Below are 22,214 nucleotides of genomic sequence, written 5' to 3' on the forward strand. Positions count from 1 at the left end.
TTTACTTCCGGGGGTTCTTCCCACTGGAGCCTCGCTTTCGATTTCAAAATGGCGGCTGCGTGAAATCAGCGTATTGTTCCTACAATGTTACACTTACCAACAGCTGTTTCTGAACTCGTTCATTCTTCTCGGCCTCAGTGAGTCGCTGTTCTTCGTTGCGGTGGTCATGGAATACTCCTGTCTGGAGGTCTGCACTGTAGCTACCGTTGCTCTCCTCCCCATCTTCATATTCGTTCTCATCAGGTTCGTAGGCGGGGGGTGGTGGAGGGAGAGGTGGCGCCGCCATCACGTTGTGAAGCTCCTCGCGGGTCTTCACCAGGTCATCCTGGGCCTCTTTCGCCTTGAACACAGTCCAACATCACAAAGATCAGACAGTCTGCCAATCCAATTACTAAAGAACTTGAGAATACACCAAGAGTATGGATACACTGAATATTTTTGGACACTTTTGCAGTAATGCAAACTATCAATATTTCCATATGGGTTCATGTCTTAATGCTCTTACTCTGTGCTGCCATGTCACGGCTTCCTCCTCCTTGCGTCTTTTGGCCTCTTCCAGGAGTGCAATGCGAGCAGTATGTTCTGCTAGCTCAGCGGCCTGAGAGAAATGAACGGGGAGGATTGTTAATGGAAAATAAACAGCTCTTCATTTCTCTGAGAATTGGCGTTAAGTTCTCACCAGCTGTTCTTGACTCTTTAGCTGGTCCTTGGCTTGACGGGCCAGTTCCTCCTTCGCGAGCAGTGCCGCCTGCCTGTCTGCCTCCAACCTGGCGGCCTCCTCCTCGGCCAGTCTCCGTTCATGCTCCAGCTGCACGGCCCTCTGCATCTGCTCCTGCAGGTCTGAACACACACATCCAGATTTCAATTATAGTGATTTTCTTCCCACTCAATGAAAGTGAATGGGAATGAGGGGCTTTCAAACAACATTCACTTAAAGGAGAACAAAAAAAAACTTTTGCTGATAATTTACTCACCCCCATATCATCCAAGATGTCCATGTCATTCTTTCTTCAGTCGAAAAGAAATTAAGATTTTTGATGAAAACATTCCAGGATTTGTCTCCATATAATGGACTTCAATGGGAACCAAACGGCTCAAGGTCCAAAAGACAGTTTCAGTGCAAACTGCAAACTGTTCAAAGGGCTTTAAACTATTCCAGACAATAAATAAGAATCTTATCAAGCGAAACGATCGCTCATTTAAAAAAATAAATAACAAAGTTTAAGTTTATAAGCTCAAATGGTCACTTTGCTCTGTACTGCGATGCGCGTTCGTGACTCTCCTGTTCGAACTCGTTCATCAAAATGAACAAATCTTTTTTTCATGTCATTTGGTTCATTCAACAAAAAAATGAACGAGTTGACTCAGAAAAAGATTCGATCATTTTGATGAACGAGTTTGAACAGGAGAGTCACAAACGTGCATCGCAGTACAGAGCAAAGTGACCATTTGAGCTTATAAAACTTAAACTTTTTTTTTTTAAATGAGCGATCGTTTCGCTGGATAAGACGCTTATTCATCGTCTGGAATCGTTTAAAGGCCTTTGAACAGTTTGCAGTTTGCACTGAAAGTGTCTTTCGGACCTTGAACCGTTTGGTTCCCATTGAAGTCCATTATATGGAGAAAAATTCTGGAATGTTTTCATCAAAAACCTTAATTTCTTTTCAACTGAAGAAAGAAAGACATGGACATCTTGGATGACATGGGGGTGAGTAAATTATCAGCAAACGTTTTTAAAAAAAAAAAAAAGTGAACAACTCCTTTCATACGTATTACTCGTGCACTATATTCAGTATCTGAAAGCTGCAGAATAATTTTTCGTAAGCAAAATTAAATTTAAGTAATTATTCACTTGAATTCTAGCTTGTCAGCTGTGGTCACCACCATCCACTTTCATTGTCTGATTCATATTGTGCTCCATATAAGAACGAGACATCTGGGGTTTGAAGTAAATAATGACAGAAATTCCCTTTAAGCTTGATGTCTTTCACAAACTGACATAACTTCTGCCTTTTCTGCAGAGTACATGAATGGTTGATTCAGGAACATTATTAGGCGAATCATTTTTCATTCAGAAAGTTTGCGTTTTGGATCAAATATTCTAGTCTCAAACTGGATATCAGAAAGTAAAGCTTTGTGGCAAACATGAAAGAAACACGACATGCAAACAGCAGAAACGGGTGCAGTTCGACACCACCTTGTGTTTGGATTGCCAGACAACGGCATTGTCAGCTCGAACACACTCATCATGATCAAAGTATAATGTCTCCGCTTTATATAATAACAAGCTAAAAGGTTACATAAACTGAAAAGACCAAAGTGACGCTATCTGGCTTGACGTCTCCAATTATGACTTGCATAAACACGATTCCTCACATTTCAAAACAACTGAACGCAGTCATGAAAACACTTATCTTGCATTAGACATGAAAATGTTTTAACCAAAACAAACTGTAATTTTACATGATATTCGTCCAATTAAAAACAGACACGCTGGACCCTGGCTTCTTACCTTTCTCTGCTTTTTTGGTCTTCTCCTCAAACTGGTAGAGTCGCATCATCAGCTCCTGTTTCTCCCTCTCCATCTGCTCTTTCTCTCTCTCTATGGCCTCTCGTCTCTTCTTCTCGCTCTCCAGCTGAGCTCTGCAGATAAGACACAACCAAAGAGACACGCTGTAACATTTGCTCAGGACACCGCTCTATACCCACAAACTAAAGTCATCTCTCAGACCGACCTTTATGATTGTTATTTTATTCTATGTACAGCACTGTGGTCAACTCAACTTTTGTTGTATTAATATGTGCTCAATAAATAAATTGAACCTTGAGCCTGCCAAGGGAGACATAATAAAGTGGTCGTATAATACAAAACTTAATTTGCCCCGCTCATAGTCCGATGTTAATAATTCAAAACTCATTGACCTGCTGCAAAAATGGCTTATTCAGAAATCTTGTTGGCTTGATGACATCACACCCATTAAAGGAATAGTTCACTTTGAAATTGATTTTTGATATGTTTTAGCTTACCTCACAGGCATCCAAGATGTAGGTGTCTTTTTTTTTTCCACAGTATTTTCAATTTTGATATTTTTAGGTCAAACCGTTGTTGTCTGTCAGTCATATAATGGAGGTTTATGGTCACCACCTCAAAGAGCATGCACAGAGAAGTCCAGATTAAACATGATTTAATGACTCGTAAGTGTAAGTACACATTGATGGCCTAAGACACGAAACAAGCGGTTTGTGTGAGAAAACTAACAGTATTTATTCCATCAAACCATATAAATACAGACCGCTCATTTCGTATTTATTCCGTCAAACCATATATATATATATACAGTTCGTTTTCTCACACAAACCGCTCGTTTCGTGTCTTAGGCCATCAATGTGTACTTACATTTACGAGTCATTAAATCATGTTTAATCTGGACTTCTCTGTGCATGCTCTTTCAGGTGGTGACCATAGACATCCATCGTATGACAGACAAGAACGGTTTGACCTAAAAATATCAAAATTGAAACTACTGCGGAAACAAAGACATCTACATCTTGGATGTCCTTGAGGTAAGCTAAAACATACCATAAATTAATTTCAAAGTGAACTATCTCTTTAAGAGACGGCCGGTCAAGTTTACGTATCAATATCTATTCAGTATTCGGTAACTCAACTCATGATGGGCAACCGCTAGTTAACCAATCATGACCAAGGTCATTATATATAAAACTGCTTAAATGCCATTTGGAAAGTAATTTGTAGCAACAAAAGTAAGGAGTTGACTAAAGCCAATGCCACTGTTGGATACTGCTATTTGAGAGACCGATAAATCAGTACCATAATATTTTTAATCACTCGCCTAGCAACCTTTCAGAAGATCATAAGGTACCACAAAGCAAATCTCTAAAAAAACCCCAAAAAAACAAACAAAAAAAAAAGCAAAAAAAAAAAACCCCACCTCAAACCCTTTAGAAACCACCTAGCTACTACATAAAACACATTAGCAACCACGGATACATCCTGTAAATTAAAAGAAAAAGCAAAAAAACAAACAAAAAAAAAAAAAAAGCAAAACATAAAATCAAATCAGGCTTTGCTAATCCAGTTTCAAACCAAAACAAAAGCAAACCAACCAACCAAACAAACAAAATAAAACTACCAAAAGAAATCAAACAAAAAGAAACCAAACGAAACGAGGAAAAAAAAAAGCAAAACAAAATCAAATCAGGCTTTGCTAATCCAGTTTCAAACCAAAACAAAAGCAAACCAAACAAACAAAAAGAAACCAAAACAAAAAGCAAAAAAAAAAAAAAAAAAAAAATAGCAGGCTTTGCCAATCCACAGTTTCTAGTTGTCATAAATGTGGTAGAAATAGTCATATGTACATATGGTACACAAATGTAGAACACGGTCTGTTTTATGTCCTGCAGCATCTGCTGATGATCACTCCTCACATCGCCATGGTGATTCATTCTCACCTCTCCATCTGTTTGTGTTGTTTCTCCTCTCGAGCCTGCGCTTTCATCTGCTGCACCTCGATGGTGTCCGGCTTCCTGCGGCGCATGTACAGCTCATGGTTCCCCATGCACAGCTGTAGGATACGCTTATTAATGCGCAGACGTTGAGCGTAGAACACGAAATCCTGCAGAGATAAGGAGGAAGAGACAAGATATAAAGAAGCAGGGGTTTGGGAATCATCATCTTTGATCAGATTGAGGAGTCTGTGTATTAGTATGATACAGTCGTGTGGTAACGGAAGAAAAAGCAGCTCAGCTGACGCTCAGAGATAACGCTCTATGAAGACAGAGACTGACTGCTGGTGTTTATCAGCTGAAACAGCACTGCGACACGCATTACAGTGATTTACTGTGTGTGTCACAATAAAGCCATACACATTTCACCATCTTTTTTTTGTCACATCATCACAGTGTTATTTTAGGATTATTTCATACACCAGACACGCCAAATTTTATTTTATTAAGAAAACAATTTCAGATGGGAGAACACACATAGTTAGAGAGATTAGTAATATGGTGAGAGCAGAAATAAAGGAGGATAGATTCAAATGCAAAGATAAGTTGGAATATCAGCTGAATGACAAAAATAATAATAAGTGCAACATGACAAGGATTTAAATCTTTGGAAGGTAATGAGAGAAAGGAAACCAAGAGGATTCAATAATTAAGGTTATCATCACGATTTTAGTGCAGAAATCATTTATTCAAAACAAAGAACAAAATTGTAGTAATTGTGATGTGCACAAGGTTAAATGTATTTTCAAAATAAAGATTATTTGATAATATAGGAGGTGAGGTGTTAAACACCTGTGCAGAACAGTTGTGTGGAACTTTTTTCCCATTTTTTTGAGTCTCTTAAGCAACAAAATTACCAAGAATATGGAAGAAATGTGCCAAAAAAAAAAAAAAAAAAGAAAAAAAAGCGTGCCTAAGATTTTAAATGATTTTAGACCAGGTGCACACGTTGTTAATAATGAAACATTAAAAAAAAAGAAAAAAAAAAAGTTAGGATAAAAGTGATTTTACAGCAAATATAGTCTAGCCATTACTATTTGAGGGTAGAGGTATTTTCTTAAAGTAGTTCACTTTTTAAAAAAACTTTTACTGATAATTTACTCATCCAAGATGTCCATGTCTTTCTTTCTTCAGTTGAAAAGAAATTAAGGTTTTTGATGAAAACATTCCAGGATTTTCTCCATATAATGCACTTCAATGGGAACCAAACGGTTCAAGGTCCAAATGAGAGTTTCAGTGCAGCTTCAAAGGGCTTTAAACAACACCAGACGATGAATAAGGGTCTTATCAAGGACCCTTCGAGTCATGACTCGAAAAAAGATTTGTTCATTTTGATGAACGAGTTCGAACAGGAGAGTCACGAACACTCATCACAGAACAGAGCAAGGCGAGCATTTGTGCTTATAAAACTTAAACTTTGTGATTTATTTTTTTAAATGAGTGATCGTTTCGCTTGATAAAACCCTTATTCATCGTCTGGAATGGTTTAAAGCCCTTTGAAGCTGCACTGAAACTGTCTTTTGGACCTTGAACCGTTTGGTTCCAATTGAAGTCCATTATATGGAGAAAATCCTGGAATGTTTTCATCAAAAACCTTAATTTCTTTTCGACTGAAGAAAGAAAGACATGGACATCTTGGATGACATGGGGGTGAGCAAATTATCAGCAAAAGTTTTTTTTAAAAGTGAACTACTCCTTTAAATGTTTTAAATCTTTAGTTTCTAAGCTTCTAGAAAACCTATGGCGTTATTTGTTGATTTCTCTTCTGCTTTTAATACAATTCAGCCTCATTTCATTTGTTAATAGAGAAATCAATTTAACATCGATTTAAATGTTGCTGAATGGATTTCAGATTTTTATTTAACAGGAAGATCACAGTGTGTTAAAATATGTTGATGACCCTGTGATAGTGGGTCTTCTACAGGAACACGATCAAGCGCCTGGTTCAGTAGATGTGAGTTGATGAGTTAATGGGGAAAAAAAATTCCCACAAAGGTAGATTTTATGATATGAACTATGATGTGTATGATATATTGTTTGTGTATTATGCATTGTCTGTATTTCTGTTACCTTTTGCTGCAAAACTAGTTTCCCCTAAGGGGGACAATAAAAGTAAACAAACAAACAATGGTTTTAAAGAGCATCTTGTGCTTTACAGCCCTTCACAAAGCTCAATGTTTCAAACGCACAATTAGTGACCTAAAAAGACCTGAAACGTTTCTTACTATCATTCTTTAACATTTTCTATTATTTTAATTAGACGTTGCATCCAAAAACCTAATCCTAGACGTTGGTGTGAGATAAAACATTTGTTGATCAGAGTGTAATAAAACGAGTTTTTATTCTGGTCTCGTCAGTTCTTCATTTTTAGGTTGGGCTGTGTGATGTACGAAGGCGGCTTGTGTCACAGTTGTAGTTTCACTTACTGGAGCTTTTTTATCTATCGGCTTGATGACAAACTTCTTGTCGTTGAAGGAAATGTTTCTTATTTCGCTCCAGGGGAATCCAATTTTCGGTGTGAGTCTGTGAAGACAATGATGAAATCATGAGATGTTGTTTTCATTCCAAACATAGTTACGCAAAACCTGAAATCGCCTCTTAAAAGGTGGAAGACAACCATCAGATCTCGCCGATCGAGCAAAAAACTAAATATTAGCATTGAGATCAGTTTGTAATGCAGTGGGAATGTTGTACCACAGGCATGACGGTCCATCACTGAGATACTCAAGGAATGCGGAGACAAAGAAGGGCCTGCGATTAACGTAAGCGAATGACAACATCGCAGTGAGGAGTGTGCTGTGATGTCTTTGTGGAGCTCACGGGAGTGGCATTACAATGACGCCTTCCAACGTGTGTGTCACGCTGTCTTAACAAATAGCTAAGAGAAGACAAAGATATTGTGGCCCACCTCGTATGACGCGTCACAAACCTGCCCTAAAACAAATGGCAGAAATGGTTCAAATAAATGATGGTAATAAATATGAAAGTTTTTTTCTAAGGGTAGTGCAGTTTAAGGTGCCAGGAATTTGGGGGGGAAGAAGAGTGGAACAAATAAACTAGAACATTAACGGTCATATTTCATTAGCATTAAACATTTATACAATATTACATTTTAAATCCTCGATGTAAGTATTTAAAGAGGCCCTAGTTTTTGTCCTTGTAGTGCTATGACGGTTACGGTCGGCCTCATGCTTGGCTTTGATTGGCTCTAGAGGGAATAGAGTTGCAGAGAGGTTGTGCTGACTAGGTCTATGTGGAGTAGAGCTGCTAAAGATGGCCCGAACGTGCCGCCTTATTTTCTCCTCCGGTGGAGAGAAGGCGTGCCGTATTTACAACAGCTATTCTATCATTTAAGGAAAATTATATATCCATAAATAAATTAAATATTACTACAATATTATATACCACTACATGTTTATATAATATATCATTATTAGCATAAACAAATTATATACAGCACCTGTCAAAAGTCTGGAAACATATACAGTATATACACACACATATATATATATATATATATATATATATATATATATATATATATATATATATATATATGAAGAGTTCAGATGCAAAAGCCTCTAAGTGCCATTTGAAATTTACTTCTTTAATTATGATTTTTATCAAACTTGTATATTTAAGTTCAGTAATTTCACTTAAATAACAATTAATAGGTAATTATCATTGCCATTTAAGTGAAATTACTGAACTTAAATATACAAGTTTGATAAAAAAAATCATCATTAAAGAAGAAAATTTCAAATGGCATTTAGAGGCTTTTGCATCTGAACTCTTCATATATATATATATATATATATATATATATATATATATATGCATGTGTGTGTGTATATATATATATATATATATATATGCATGTGTGTGTCTGTATATATATATATATATATATATATATATATATATATATATGCATGTGTGTGTGTGTATATATATATATATATATATATTTTTTAAGTAGTCTATTCTGCTCACCGAATACGCATTTATTTCATCAAACAGTAATATTGTGAAATATTACTCATTAAAATGATTTTTTTTTTATTTAATATATTGTAAAATGTATGTTTTTCCTGTGATGTTAAAACCGAATATCCAGTCTTCAGTGTCACATGACCCTTCAGAAATGATTCTGATATGCTGATTTAATGATCAACAAATATTATTATTATTATTATTATTATCATCATCATCATCATCATCATCATCATCATCATCATCAATGTTGAAAACAGTTGTGCTGCTTAACATTTTAGGAAACAATGATACCATTCAAACAATTGTGGTAAGATAAAAAAAAAAGAGAGAAATAAATACTTTTATTCATTAAATTGATCAAAAGTGACAGTGAAAGACATTTCAAAATGTCACAAAATGTTTCTATTTAATAAATAAATGTAATAAATGCCGTTCATTGAACTTTCTATTCCTCAAAGAAAAAATAAATTTCGCAATTTCCACAAAAGTGTTAAGAATAGTTTTCAACACTGATATTAATAATAAGAAGAAATGTTACAGAGCATTAAATCAGCATATAAGAATGATTTCTTAAGGATCAAGTGGAGACCGAGTAAATCACCTTTTGAAAGTTTAAAAAAGGCCGAAAATAACAATTGTATTGGCTATATTGTTACGCCATTATGGGGTGAATAAAGTAATTGTTAAAAAAAAAATGTATTTTTCATTGAATCATTACCGTAACTCAAGAGATTCATTAAAAATAAAACCTATCCATCCAATAGCAATGAAACAAGCCATGTCAATATGAGGGAGTAATTTAATCATTCATTCAAACCACTTCTTAGTTATGAATTCAGATTATTTAAACAGACTGCAGAAATTAACGTTGTCATAAGCAAATTTTGCATATTTGTCGGTTCAGAATCGCGATTCGAAACAAATGGAAAGCTAAGATTGTGGGCCACTCGGCAGAAAGAGCACAGCTAACACAACAACACTTTACTCCGTACAAACACAAGCAAAGATCAGATGAATGTGAACTATTTCACAGGTCGTTGTGCAACATGTGTGCACTCGAGAAGCCTTCTCTCAGTCACACACACAATCCTTGCCCAACGTTTTCAAGGACTGCACAGCTTGAAAAACCAGTCTTTGTTGCTATGGTTAAAATAGAGGGCATTGTGGGGGAAAAGCCATTAGACGCCACTGCTCTTATGTGCACACACAGAGAGATCTCTGTTTAAGGAAACAATGGAAATAAAATAGATGTTACTTCAAAGAAGAACATTGTGTTCTAGGAATCATGTAAATCACCAAAAGCACTCCTCGATAGCTTGGCTTTCACAGATTGGTGTAAATGAAAAGGGGATGATGGAAGTGCAGGCCAGAAGTATTACTAAGTAGCCACAAAATACCGTCGTGTTATGGTAACCATACAGTACTCGTAGTATATACAGCGCTTTTTTGTAATCGAAATTATTTAACAGAAGAGGAAAACACGTACATGAAGTGTAGTTGAAATGGCACTTCAGATATGAATAATGTCAAATGAATGTTGGGAAAGGCTGAACTCACTTGTCGTCTTTCTCATAGATGTTTAGGCCCAGGGCATCCACACCCAGCCACAGCTCCGATCCCTTCTTGTTCTTGATGTCGAAGTAGTTCACCCCATACATTTCCAGATCCTGAGCAATTTTCAAATACTCAAGCATTGCGTCCTCTCTAGGGATAAATACAACAGGACAACACGATGATCGGTTTCGGTTTGTAATGCTGGCTGGTGATATAACCAAACTCTTTTAGCACAGTATGATATAACATGGTAATAGTATATCACAATGTAGTCATAACTAGGGTTTTACACGTTAAATAAAATGTTATATATTACATAACCATAATCCAGAGTATTAAATTATTTGTATATTATTCTGTGTTGTTTTTGTTGACTAAGGTAGTTTACATGACAACCATGTACTAAAAACGGAAAAGTTTTTGCTATGGACAACGTTGTCAAAATGATCGCCGTTCAAATATTTTTATCCACGAAAAAACGACTAAAACGCTGTATTCATGCCAGGCCAGTAGTTGGCGATGTCATTTTGTGAAGAGATGCTATGCGTCACCGTTTTCACAAATTCACCATTTGTAGCTTACATGGAGAAGATAGCGGTATCATTCTCAAAAATTAGCAATTTCAGGCCGCCAAAACGCTGTTGTCGTGTAAATGAACAGCCAAAATACATAAAATGTTTTAGTTGAAAGCAGTCTTGTTTAAACGGCCCTTAAACATATTAGATCATCCAGTAATTGAAATTTAAACAGTTTGTGTTTACATAATATATGTGGGTGCATAATTATGTGTATAATCATAATATACACATATTATGATAATTTTATAGTAATATAAAAATATATCATAATATACACATATTATGATAATTTTATAGTAATATAAAAATATATATTAATATACACATATTATGATATAGTAATAATGTGTATAATTATTTTATATATATACTGTATATATATATAAAAAAATAAATACACACCCATGCTTGGATATATTTAAGAAATATTTTCATGTATATACTGTATATATATTTATATTATATATAAATATCAATATTTTATATATAAATAATTTTTTTTCTTAAATATACACGCATGTGTATGTATTTATATTTATATATACAAAATACTTATACACAGTGCACCCGCATATATTATGTAAACACAAACTTTTATTCTGGATGCGATTAATCGTTTGACAGAAGTACTAAATTACCAAAAGTAAAATTAATAAAAATGAAAGCTACAATATAAAAAACAAACAAAAACAAAAAAAACTGAAACAATAACAAAAGCAACTAAATAATAAAATCATCAATAATTCTAAAATAATCCTGATATGATTATTTACCTTTTTTATATGGATATATAAAATTAGATGTTGTAAAATTGCTAATCATTTAAATTGCACATTTTTGAATCATGGATGTCATGAATTGAATGTTAACATGGAAAGTTGAGACATTATCAACCATAAACTACCGACAGTTATACCAAGTTTATAGCGGTCTACACTGTGACACGGATTGCAAACTGAAGTCACACTGGAATTTTTGCAATTGCGCCACAGACATATTGCGGTATAAATGGCAAAACATAATCTTTACCAACTGACATTATCATTGCATCATTTTGCATGGCATACCGTATATGGTCAAACCACTTGGTCCTATAGAATGACTTATCAAGCAAGCCAATTAATAGAAATCAGTCAATAAATGTGCCTGACTGTCCAATTGACTGTTCTCTAGAGACTGAAAAAAGCCTGTGAGTGGTGTGTGTGTGTGTGTGTGGAAACCCAATACTCTAAAATCTCTTTTCAAGATGCTTTTGCAAGGAAGTCAACTTACTTGAGCATTCCTCCATGTTCCTCATGCCACACTTGAATCCTCTCCTCCCACTGTTCCCGTGACAACTTGTGCTGGTCTAGAACCCTGCAGGACACGACGTGGAAATGGACAATCAAGAGACTTGTTTCTAAAGCTTCATTCGCTATCTGAAACCAAGTATTGATGAGAAATGACAGCAGAACTCAAATGAGAAACCTCTGCGTCTCACCGTTGGGGCAGGAGGCGATCTGAAGTCAGGTATCCAGGCCTGTGCAGTTCCTTGTTGAAATCCCCAAATTTGGCCTGCACTGAATAGGAGGCCAGAAGCACCGCAGTCTCTGGAGGACAGTAGATTTCGTCACTCAGAATGCCATCTTTGACTTGCATGAAGAACAACTTTTGAGTGATCTCCTGGATCAACTCATCCGACACATCTTCTGGGAAGAATTTAGCCCGGAACTTAAACTGGATGGGGTTCTCCTTCTTGACGTCCTGCGCGGAGACCTGCGAGAAATGAGTTGATCATTCATAATGTTGACTATCATGAGTGTATCACAACTCCAAATATGCACATTTAGGCCACATCCGATTATATATTTTTACAGTTTTTGTATTTGTTGTCTACGAAGCTACAACATTCGTTAGGATTTGAATAAGCCAATGCGATTGACACAAAATGCTGAGGTTTTAGTAAATAAATAAATGCATGTGTGGACATGACAACCCCATTCTCTCTGAGAGCGGTTTGCCCACTTGCGGTTTGCGGTTTGCCGGTTTGACCACCAATCAGTTTAGGCAGTGGCGTGAAAGGTCATGTTGTGAGGTTTTCCAACAGAGCGGACGGACATTAAACTGGTGGCCAAAAAATAAATGAATAAATAAATCTACCCGTTATGGCGATATTTGTCTATAAAGAAATATGAAATATTTGTTATTTGATATGAAACAAATGATCAGCTCTCAGATTCTGTCAATAGCGTTTTGGTGCTTGTAAATGTGACAGATCGTGGTTGTGAACCGCATCTACTGCAACTAATATTTATCATATTGAATCAAGATCGGAATCAAATCACAAGATCAAGCAATAATAAAAACAGTAGCCTACCAGTCATTGTACCATGCAAACATTGTAACATATTGTCACTAAACTTAAGTCTAGTTCACACTATATGATTTTAAAACGTCGGGCTGAACTGTGCGGTTCACACAACATGACTTGCTCTCAGTGAAATCATGAGTGTTCAAGTTGTTGAGCTGTTCACACCACACGACACGACGTGATTGATCCGCAACAGGAGGTAACTCACTACACGAGTTGACAACGCACTACATAGAGATACAACCACAATCGGATGATAAGAGCAAATCATTTGTGACTCTAATGAGAGCTGTTTCAGTACTATGGTACGGTCTAAATCCTGAAAATAATCAAATAAATAACCAGTTGACAACAACTCTGTCACCCAATGATTCTATCTTGTCTACAAACCACGTTTTGTCACGAAAAACCACGCAATAAAACGAACCAGAAATGATGCGAAACAGCACGTGCACACGAACACAGCACGCGAATATGGACGTCAGACAGAAATTAGTGCTGCAAACTGTTCGGGCGATGATATGCTCTGATTTAAAAAAAAAATGCAAAAAAAGAAAAAATAAGATTTACCCAGTGACCTTAACCCATGCCTTGCTATGATTGGCTGTTGCTCATGACATCACTGAGGTTGAGTCGCGCGCTGGCTCTGCATATCTAGAATGCTAGATATTTTTCTGGGCTCGGCGACGCGTCCGTGAGCGTCTTTAATGCTTTGTTGGCTCTTTCATACTAACAGATTGGCAAGCGTTCATCGCCCGCTAATCCCCCGCGATAACACCCTGACCTGTTGGCGAGCTCAACGATTTACAAATCGGGCTTAAAATCATGTAGTGTGAACTTGGCTTTAACAAAATTATGTTTAGTTGCCTAATGTTGACAATCACAATACACATCCCGCTTAAATGTCTCTGTTTGTCTGGACAGAATGTTTAAAATATCTTATTTTTATGAACATAAAATTGTTCTTATTTATTGTTCTATTTATTTCATTCTACTGTACTATTGAGACAAGGTTGCAGAAATAAAAAAAAAAATGTCAGTTTTGAAAAAAAAATAAATAAAAAAATATAAAAAATAATAATAATATGAAAACACCGAGTTGAGAAATACACATTTCAACATTAATCTGTGTGTGCATTTTCCTTGAGAACCATTTGTTTATTATATCGCAATCACATTATTGACCTCAATAATCGCAATATGCCTTTTTCAAATCGTGCAGGCCCAGATTTATCTGTGCTTAAAACTGACTGACCGAGCAGCATGAGTGCCAAGAGTGTTCTTATATAGTAAAACAGCACTATTTTTATTTCTTTGTGAGTCTGTGTGAGAGTGAGGTGCAGAATTTTGGGGAATGTGGGGGGATGAAATGTTCCCTCAAATAAAAAGTGATTTAGAATGTGATAAAAAAAAAAAAAGAAGAAGCTCTCGGTTGTGTGTGTGTGTGTGTGTGTATTACTATTGTAATATTTCCCTGTAATTAGTTAACCACCTTAGTTAAGACAAACTAACAATGAACAACGATTCCAAATCATTTATTGATTTTAATTAAATGTTAAATTTCAACATTTACTAATACATTAAATATTAACGGATCCAACTTTTAATTTTAATAATGGACTTGAGCTATCATGAACTTAAAAAGCGTCACCAATACTAAATCGTTACCAATTTTATTACAGTATAACTGTAAAATTACAAAATGTAATATTTATGGCTTTCTTAATTCATTTTCAAATGTGAACCATCCAGATTTTATTCTGGAGGTAAAACACAGCAAGCCCTTAAATATTCTCTTTAACTTCAGTTCAGGGTTAAACAAGTTCTCTCTCTCTCTCTCTCTCTCTCTGAATTTGAGCTCTGATCTGTGAGGTGTTTATGAGAGGAATGAAGCCAAACAAGTTTCTTCTAAAAAAATCTCCCTTTTTCTTCGTTTTTTACTGCTCCTGATTTATGGTGGTTAAAATATAATTTATGACCCGCATTTGCTCAAATATTTTCACACCTTATTAGAATAACAGTCCTTCTAGGACACTGATTTTACTAGATAACTATGACCTATGATTTTTTAAAAATCCATTTTTTAGGTACAATTTAAGTACCATTTTCATAATTGTTTGTTGCACTGGTCTAAGTTTTCACACTGCACACATTAGTGGTGCATATTTATTATGGTGGCCATATCACCAAGTCAAAAACAGCTGGTATTAAGTCACCCGTATTCAGTCAGATTTAATCAAGTAGCTTTTAGTTACACGTCTGGGTTTGGGTTCAGTTTTGGGTATTGTGTGTTACTATGTGGATGACAATGCATCCTCTTATTAGAACTAGATTGCAATTAGTTACTCCGATTAGATTTCATGATTAAAACTCAAGTAAATACTTATTAGTAATTTCTATTAAAGAAAATATTAAAGGGAGATTGTCTGCAAAGCCACAGGTCTGTTACCGCATATGTTAAAGCACAAAATCAGCCGCCGCTGATGCTTACATTTTGGAACAAACATAATACTTATTCCAATAATTCATAAAAAACAAGCAGACTGAAACATAATCCAAAATAGGGTTGTCACGGTACAATAATTTCAGTAGTCAATACTACCAGAACAATTTTGTAGTTCTCTGTACCATGTGCACTCAAAACTTTGTCCTGTTTTGTCTTATTGAACAAACCAAGAGAACCTCTCCATTTATAATAATGATGGCTGTCAATCTCTGAAGAGTAAACTCAATGAATTCTGTACTATGGCGAAAACTCCTTTTAATAAAAAAATATGTCTTAATTGTATCTCAAAATCTCTTATTTACATAATGTTTGTACTTTGTTGAAAGGATTTGTGAGTGTGCTCGTGTTTTATATCTGTTTTAAGCAGATTATGACTAACTTACTGACTAGCATCTTTGATTGGCGATTGCGTTCACATGCTCCACAGATATGATTGTGATTGGCTAAAATGCTCAACGCTTGTAAAAACATATTCTAAATAGAAACCTTTGAAGGTCAGAGGGCAGGGCACTCAAAATAAACACAAAGCAGCATCAATTGGCAGGTACTCGGTACTGTACTACTGTTGGCGCTTTCCTTCGAAGTGTGTTTTAACTGTTCAAAGACAACAAGGAAACACATAATTCAAATGTTTAACCTACTGACTGTGTCAGTCCAGCAGGTTAAAGGCATGTGTGGAGTGGAAACGTACGCATGAGGGTAATTCAAATACATTTATGAAAACAGAGAGTACACACTCAAGTAATAGACTGTAGTCAGGAGAGACGCCATATTGAATTTAACAAGGATGAAAACGAAAACCCTGCGGTTTATTAAAACACATTCTGTGTTGACAATCAGTCTTACCTTTTTATCAAGTTTCAGCCACGTAAGGTACCCTTTGCTGTCCATATATTGTAGTCCGAAGTACCATATTTCACGTAACCCAATGGTCTTCACCACCTGTCAGGAAAAAATAATGACACCTTTTAGCACATAATAAATGGATGAATGATTTATTAAGTGGTTGTTGGCTGCTTTATGACAGTTGTATATTTGGTGCTTTGAAATATAACTTGGCACATGCTTAAATTTCCCAAAAAAAAAACAGTATAATGAGTATATTTTAAGAGTAAATACTGAATAATATACTATTTTTGTCTTCTTCCCATCACTAAATAGGCCATTAGCTCATCCACGCTCATTAGCTTTAGCAGGAATGGGTGCGATAGAGCACCAGAGGCCCTGAAGGCAAAACTTTAGATTTCAAAAGGTCTATATGCATGTTCACAATTTCCCAGAGGGTTTGTGCACAATGGTATTTATTAGGGTTTTTGACTAATGCTGCAGCACCCATCATCTGCTGGTCCAACCGGAGTTTAGATCATCTACACATTGCATTTTCAACACTGACACCACGTTGAAAACTTTTGAAACATTTTTAACACAAAACTAACTAACTAACTTGACACAAATAAAGGTCAACAGGAAACTTCAACAATGCCTTGAGCTCTCTATATCCACAAAGCCATTAACAGAACACGTACCATCTGTAAACTTCAGTCTAGTAATCAAACGAAGCGTTTATGAACAACCGTTTTTAGCATGTATTGGGGATGTAGCAGAAGACAACTTCAATGGGACAAATTATAGTAAAAAACTGTAACAGAAACCAAATCAAAGCAAATGTTTTACATATCTGCGTTTGATCAAAACAACATTTCAACAATAGATTCATTCAACCAATCAGACTTTCTATAGCCTTATATACCCATTCACAATTATGCCAAATCGCAGAAAGAAAAAAAAAAAAAAAAAAAAAAAGATCCAAACTGGTGATGGACACAACAGAAATGTTGTAAACCAGTTCAACAAGTTCTTCTAATCAACTCGAAGCTCAATGACAAAGCCAAGTAAGTAAAGTGAAAGAAAAAAACAACAACTGCAGAACAATTGCTTCATAGAATACATTTTTAATCAGTAAAGACATAAAACTAGCAAAACCATATGCATGCTTCAACCCAATAAGAAGAAGAATTTCTATTTTCATTTAAAAACGGAGAATTAAAACGAATACGATCTCCGTCCACACCAGCGTTTTATCTGTGTATTAGAATTGACCTCAGTCCACATTAAAACGACTAAAAACACAGATCACATGACCATTCACCAACACTGGGCATGTGGTCCACATTAAAACGACTAAAAACGCAGATCACATGACCATTCACCAACGCTGGGCATGTGGTCCACATTAAAAACGACTAAAAACGCAGATCACATGACCATTCACCAACACTGGGCATGTGGTCCACATTAAAACGACTAAAAACGCAGATCACATGACCATTCACCAACACTGGGCATGTGGTCCACATTAAAACGACTAAAAACGCGGATCACATGACCATTCACCAACACTGGGCATGCGCGTACCAGTGTAAACGGTGGCTGACGAATCAGGGAAGGACACGTCATGACTGATGACACTCAATCATAGCGCCGAGCGTGAGCCTCTGCGTCATCGTTTCTAAACTCCGGTTTGTCCCGTCTTCACTAAAACGCCCTACGGAGATTCAAAATGCAAAACGGAGCTGCAGCGTTTATAAACTTCTCCGTTTCAGGTCTTCGTTTTAGTCCGGGCAGGAGGCCCGTTTTTAAACAAACTCACAGTAGTGTGGACGGGGCCTGAAGCTAGAGAACGTCAAGAACTAGAAAAGGCTTTATTTAAATCTACACTGTGTGATTTTTTTTTCCCCCCCATCTAGTGGTGAAAAGGTATATGAACATCCATTGAATATTAGTTTCTGTTCCTCTCAATTCTTATTTCGTTTTAACTCCTACGGTGGCCAATGTAGTCAAAGATTAACATGGCTTCCAGTTCGACCTCGTCCATGAGTGTTAACTCAAACGTAAACGCGAAAGGGGAAGCTTGAATTAATGGGTATGTCCCTCTTTGGCTAATGTACATTCAAGATGGAGGGGCAACATGGCGACCGACATTAGAACCCCTTACCCGGATGTATTTTCAATGGCATATATTATACACTCACGAGAATACTTTATTACTTGAACGAAGTAAATACACATTAATGAGCACATATATTTTTGAAAGAACTAAGTGTTTTTAGCTAAGAATAAACTAAAAGAGTTACACAATGTAGATTTAATTTAAACATCCTGCTAAGATTAATTTGAAAACGACTTTGGACATTTTATTTAAGGCGTTCCATGATTTTGCAGGGAATGAACTCCGCCTGCCGGCAAGGACAGCTGGACTCCCATAGGCTTCAGTGAAAATCTCTCATCCACAGTTCGTGACTGCCTCTTTAAGAGCAAAACACTCTGAAGTGGATTCTGGTTCTGTTCCACATGGGAAAACAAGTGTGCTCCGAGAGGGACGGCCCTTATTCACCGTTTCCACAGTCGTGGCAGTTAATGAGCACATCGGTGTAACAGTCAATGAGTCATGATTTAAGGGATATGTATTTTTCAAGAAGAAAAAGCTTCCCTGTGAGGCATTCGTGGTGTGTGGGACCTTCTATTTGGAGGGGATTATCCCATGTCACCAAGCTGGTAATTAAATTAGGTCATAGGCATTGGAGCTACTGACAGCAACTTTCCCAATGAAGTCTGAGTTTGTCCTGTGACGTCCTTAACTGTTTTTGCTATTATTATATAAAACAATTTAAATTATAAATGATTTAAAACATTATTTTTTTTAATTAATGTTTGATATACTTTATATTCAAATTATACATTTTAAGATTGGATTCAAACGTGAGCAACGTTATTTTTGTGGCTGTACTACCAAAGCACCTTTTCGTTTTTTTGAACAAGAATTTGACTGAAAACAAATGTGAATGTCATTTGCATTCTTGATTTACCTTTTAACATTTCTCTGAATAACTGTTTGCAGACCTTTTCCTCTCATTACATGAATTTGTTTAAGGAATCAAGGAATTATGGGAGGAGAATGAGAAGCTGTCATTGAGGGATTAAACTGATGGATTGCAGAAATCCGGTATACATTGTCTGTTCCACAATCTGATCTTGTAAGAACCGAATCAAATAGTCTCCTTTTCATATATTACATATCGACTGCAGCCAAATATTTGCTGAAACACAGAACTTTACTATCTGTTGATGTTATAAAATGAATAGTTCAGGCAATTTATTACATTAATGCAATCATAAGTAAATTGTACTAGTTCAGATTTTAAATCTAAACAAACAGAGAATTTGGCACATGATGTTTAGTGAGGTACTTTCAGCGAAAATGTTTCTCAGCCCAGTCTAAGGTATAATCTTTGTTGTGCGCATCTCATCATTTGTAAACAGAAATATCACCAGCCAATGTTGACATTAAATAGGTTGAAATCTGGATGATTTCACATGCACACTAGTTAAGATAGATAAGTGTCAGATAAGAACAAGAAATTGCAGCAAGAATTCAGATGGTAGGGTCAGAGTTTGGCGTTAGCAAAATGAAAGATGAACTGTGTCGTGTCAACGCCTCCTAAATTCATAACTAATGATTTTTACAATCTGTGTGGTAAAAAGCACTATACCGTATAAATAAAGCTGACTTTACATAAAACCATAGATGCATCCTGCCTCGTATCAACAGTTCAGGCTGGTGGTGGTGGTGTAATGGTGTGGAGGAGATTTTCTTAGTACCAGTTGCTCATCATTTAAACACCACAGTCTACCCGAGTATTGTTGATGACCATGTCCATCTCTTCATGACCACAGTGAACCCATCATCCGATCGCTACTTCCAGCAAAATAACACGCGTCACCAAGCTCAAATCATCTCAAACTGGTTTCCTGAACATAACGATGAGTTCACTAAACTCAAATTATATTATATTTCAGTGAATCCCTAATTTTCTCATTTCATGTTACAATAATAAAATTCAAGTAAAATGACAGAAAGCAAGTTTGAGCTGAAATTGCGACAGCTTTTTGTAACCACTGAATTTCTTTCAGTATTTAAAGGAGTAGTTCACTTCCCCCCCCCCATGTCATCCAAGATGTCCATGTCATTCTTTCTTCAGTCGACAAGAAATTAAAGTTTTTGATGAAAACATTTCAGCATTTTTTTTCCATATAATGCACTTCAGTGGGCACCAAACGGTTCAAGGTCCGAAAGACACTGTTCAAAGGGCTTTAAACGACTCCAAACGATGAATAAGGGTCTCATCAAGTGAAAAAAAAAAAAAAAAATTTGCTCATTAAATAAATAATAACAAAGTTTAAGTTTTATAAGCTCAAATGGTCGCCTTGCGCCTTCATCAAAATGAACGAATCTTTTTCAGAGTCATTTGGTTCATTCACCGAACGAAACGAACAAACTGACTCAGAAAAAGATTTGTTCATTTTGATGAATGAGTTCGAACAGGAGATTCACGAATACTCATCACAGAACAGAGCAAGGCGAGCATTTGTGCTTATAAAACTTAAGGTTAACGATAAACTTAACGATAAAACTTATCGTTTCGCTTGATAAGACCCTTATTCATGGTCTGGTGTCGTTTAAAGCCCTTTGAACAGTTTGCACTGAAACTCTCATTTGGACCTTGAACCGTTTGGTGGCAATTGAAGTCCATTATATGGAGAAAAATGCTGGAATGTTTATCAAAAACTTTAATTTCTTGTTGACTGAAGAAAGAATGACATGGACATCTTGGATGACATGGGGGTGAGTAAATTATCAGCAAAAGTTTTTAGAAAAGTGAACTACTCCTTTAATGCAGTTATGTTTTGAGTAACGTTTTAGTTGCAGACCTGGTCAAAAAGCTGCTTGCCAGTTGTGCTGGGCTGGACGGCGAACTCCAGCTCCGCGTCCATCGAAGTGACGCGAACATTTACCTAAGGAGAGAGAGAAAAGAGAAATTTCATAAGCAACTACTGTTGACATCTGTGTTTCAAATACAGAAACAGTGGAAGAAAACGGTCATCTACAAAAAACAATCCGGTTACAACTTCAAATGTTCCATCTGATGATGATGATGAGACCATCATGACCATGTGGGGAAAAAAATAAATCACAATAATGGGCCCATTGATAAAGACAGACATGATCTATATTGAAGTCTGACTGTGTAGAAAGCAGATGACCCTGACTGGGATTCTCCAAACAGACATGGCTTGAAAGAAACTGGGAAAACTGCAGAAGTGGCTGCGCTGAACAATGCGCCTCAGCCACTATTTGAAAAGGGGAAATGCCAAACTATTCTACAGTTAATGTTTGACAGGAAAAAGTCAACAAACAAAAGGCCGAAGCTGCTTTACAATCAAATTTGCACCATTTTATGCGATCGCAAAGAGTAATTTTTAAGCCATTTCTCAAAAAACATGAAACAGAGGCGTTTCCTCACAATGAAGACAACAGACTCACAGAATCAAGCTACAATGAACCATTTGTGAGAGCCAATAAATGAAAAAAAAAAAAAAAAAATCATGTCTAGAGGAAAGTATTAAATGTAGTTCTTACTCAGGAAAGAAAACAGCGGACTAAGAGAAGTTTCCAACAGACAAGAATTACCATTGTCAACATGACCCATCTCGGCACATCTCAGATCGTACATTTGATTCAGTGATTTATTTTCATATGATTACCATGAGAGCTGAGAAAAATAATGGTCACTGAGAAAAAATTATGTAACTGCTTTAAAACTAATGATCCACAACGAAAAGTCATAAGTTTACAGAAACTCAA

At 36.2% G+C, this 22,214-nt stretch overlaps 1 protein-coding gene across 1 annotated transcript in view; it reads right to left on the reverse strand.

The window, feature by feature from the left end:
• Nucleotides 1–22,214, reverse strand: part of ezrb (ezrin b) — a 33,726-nt gene that overhangs the window by 3,634 nt on the left and 7,878 nt on the right. The window contains exons 3-13 of the mRNA XM_039692946.2: nucleotides 21,281–21,364; nucleotides 16,358–16,453; nucleotides 12,136–12,410; nucleotides 11,928–12,011; nucleotides 10,081–10,227; nucleotides 6,954–7,050; nucleotides 4,474–4,637; nucleotides 2,513–2,643; nucleotides 680–840; nucleotides 506–598; nucleotides 98–340 (exon numbers count right to left, since the gene is read on the reverse strand). Coding sequence (XP_039548880.1) covers nucleotides 98–340; nucleotides 506–598; nucleotides 680–840; nucleotides 2,513–2,643; nucleotides 4,474–4,637; nucleotides 6,954–7,050; nucleotides 10,081–10,227; nucleotides 11,928–12,011; nucleotides 12,136–12,410; nucleotides 16,358–16,453; nucleotides 21,281–21,364 — 1,575 coding nt within the window. The remainder of the gene's footprint in view (nucleotides 1–97; nucleotides 341–505; nucleotides 599–679; nucleotides 841–2,512; nucleotides 2,644–4,473; nucleotides 4,638–6,953; nucleotides 7,051–10,080; nucleotides 10,228–11,927; nucleotides 12,012–12,135; nucleotides 12,411–16,357; nucleotides 16,454–21,280; nucleotides 21,365–22,214) is intronic.

The sequence above is a fragment of the Pimephales promelas genome, chromosome 13 (genome assembly GCF_988280905.1).
Source record: "Pimephales promelas chromosome 13, fPimPro1.hap1.1, whole genome shotgun sequence".
Classification (NCBI taxonomy): Eukaryota; Metazoa; Chordata; class Actinopteri; order Cypriniformes; family Leuciscidae; genus Pimephales; species Pimephales promelas.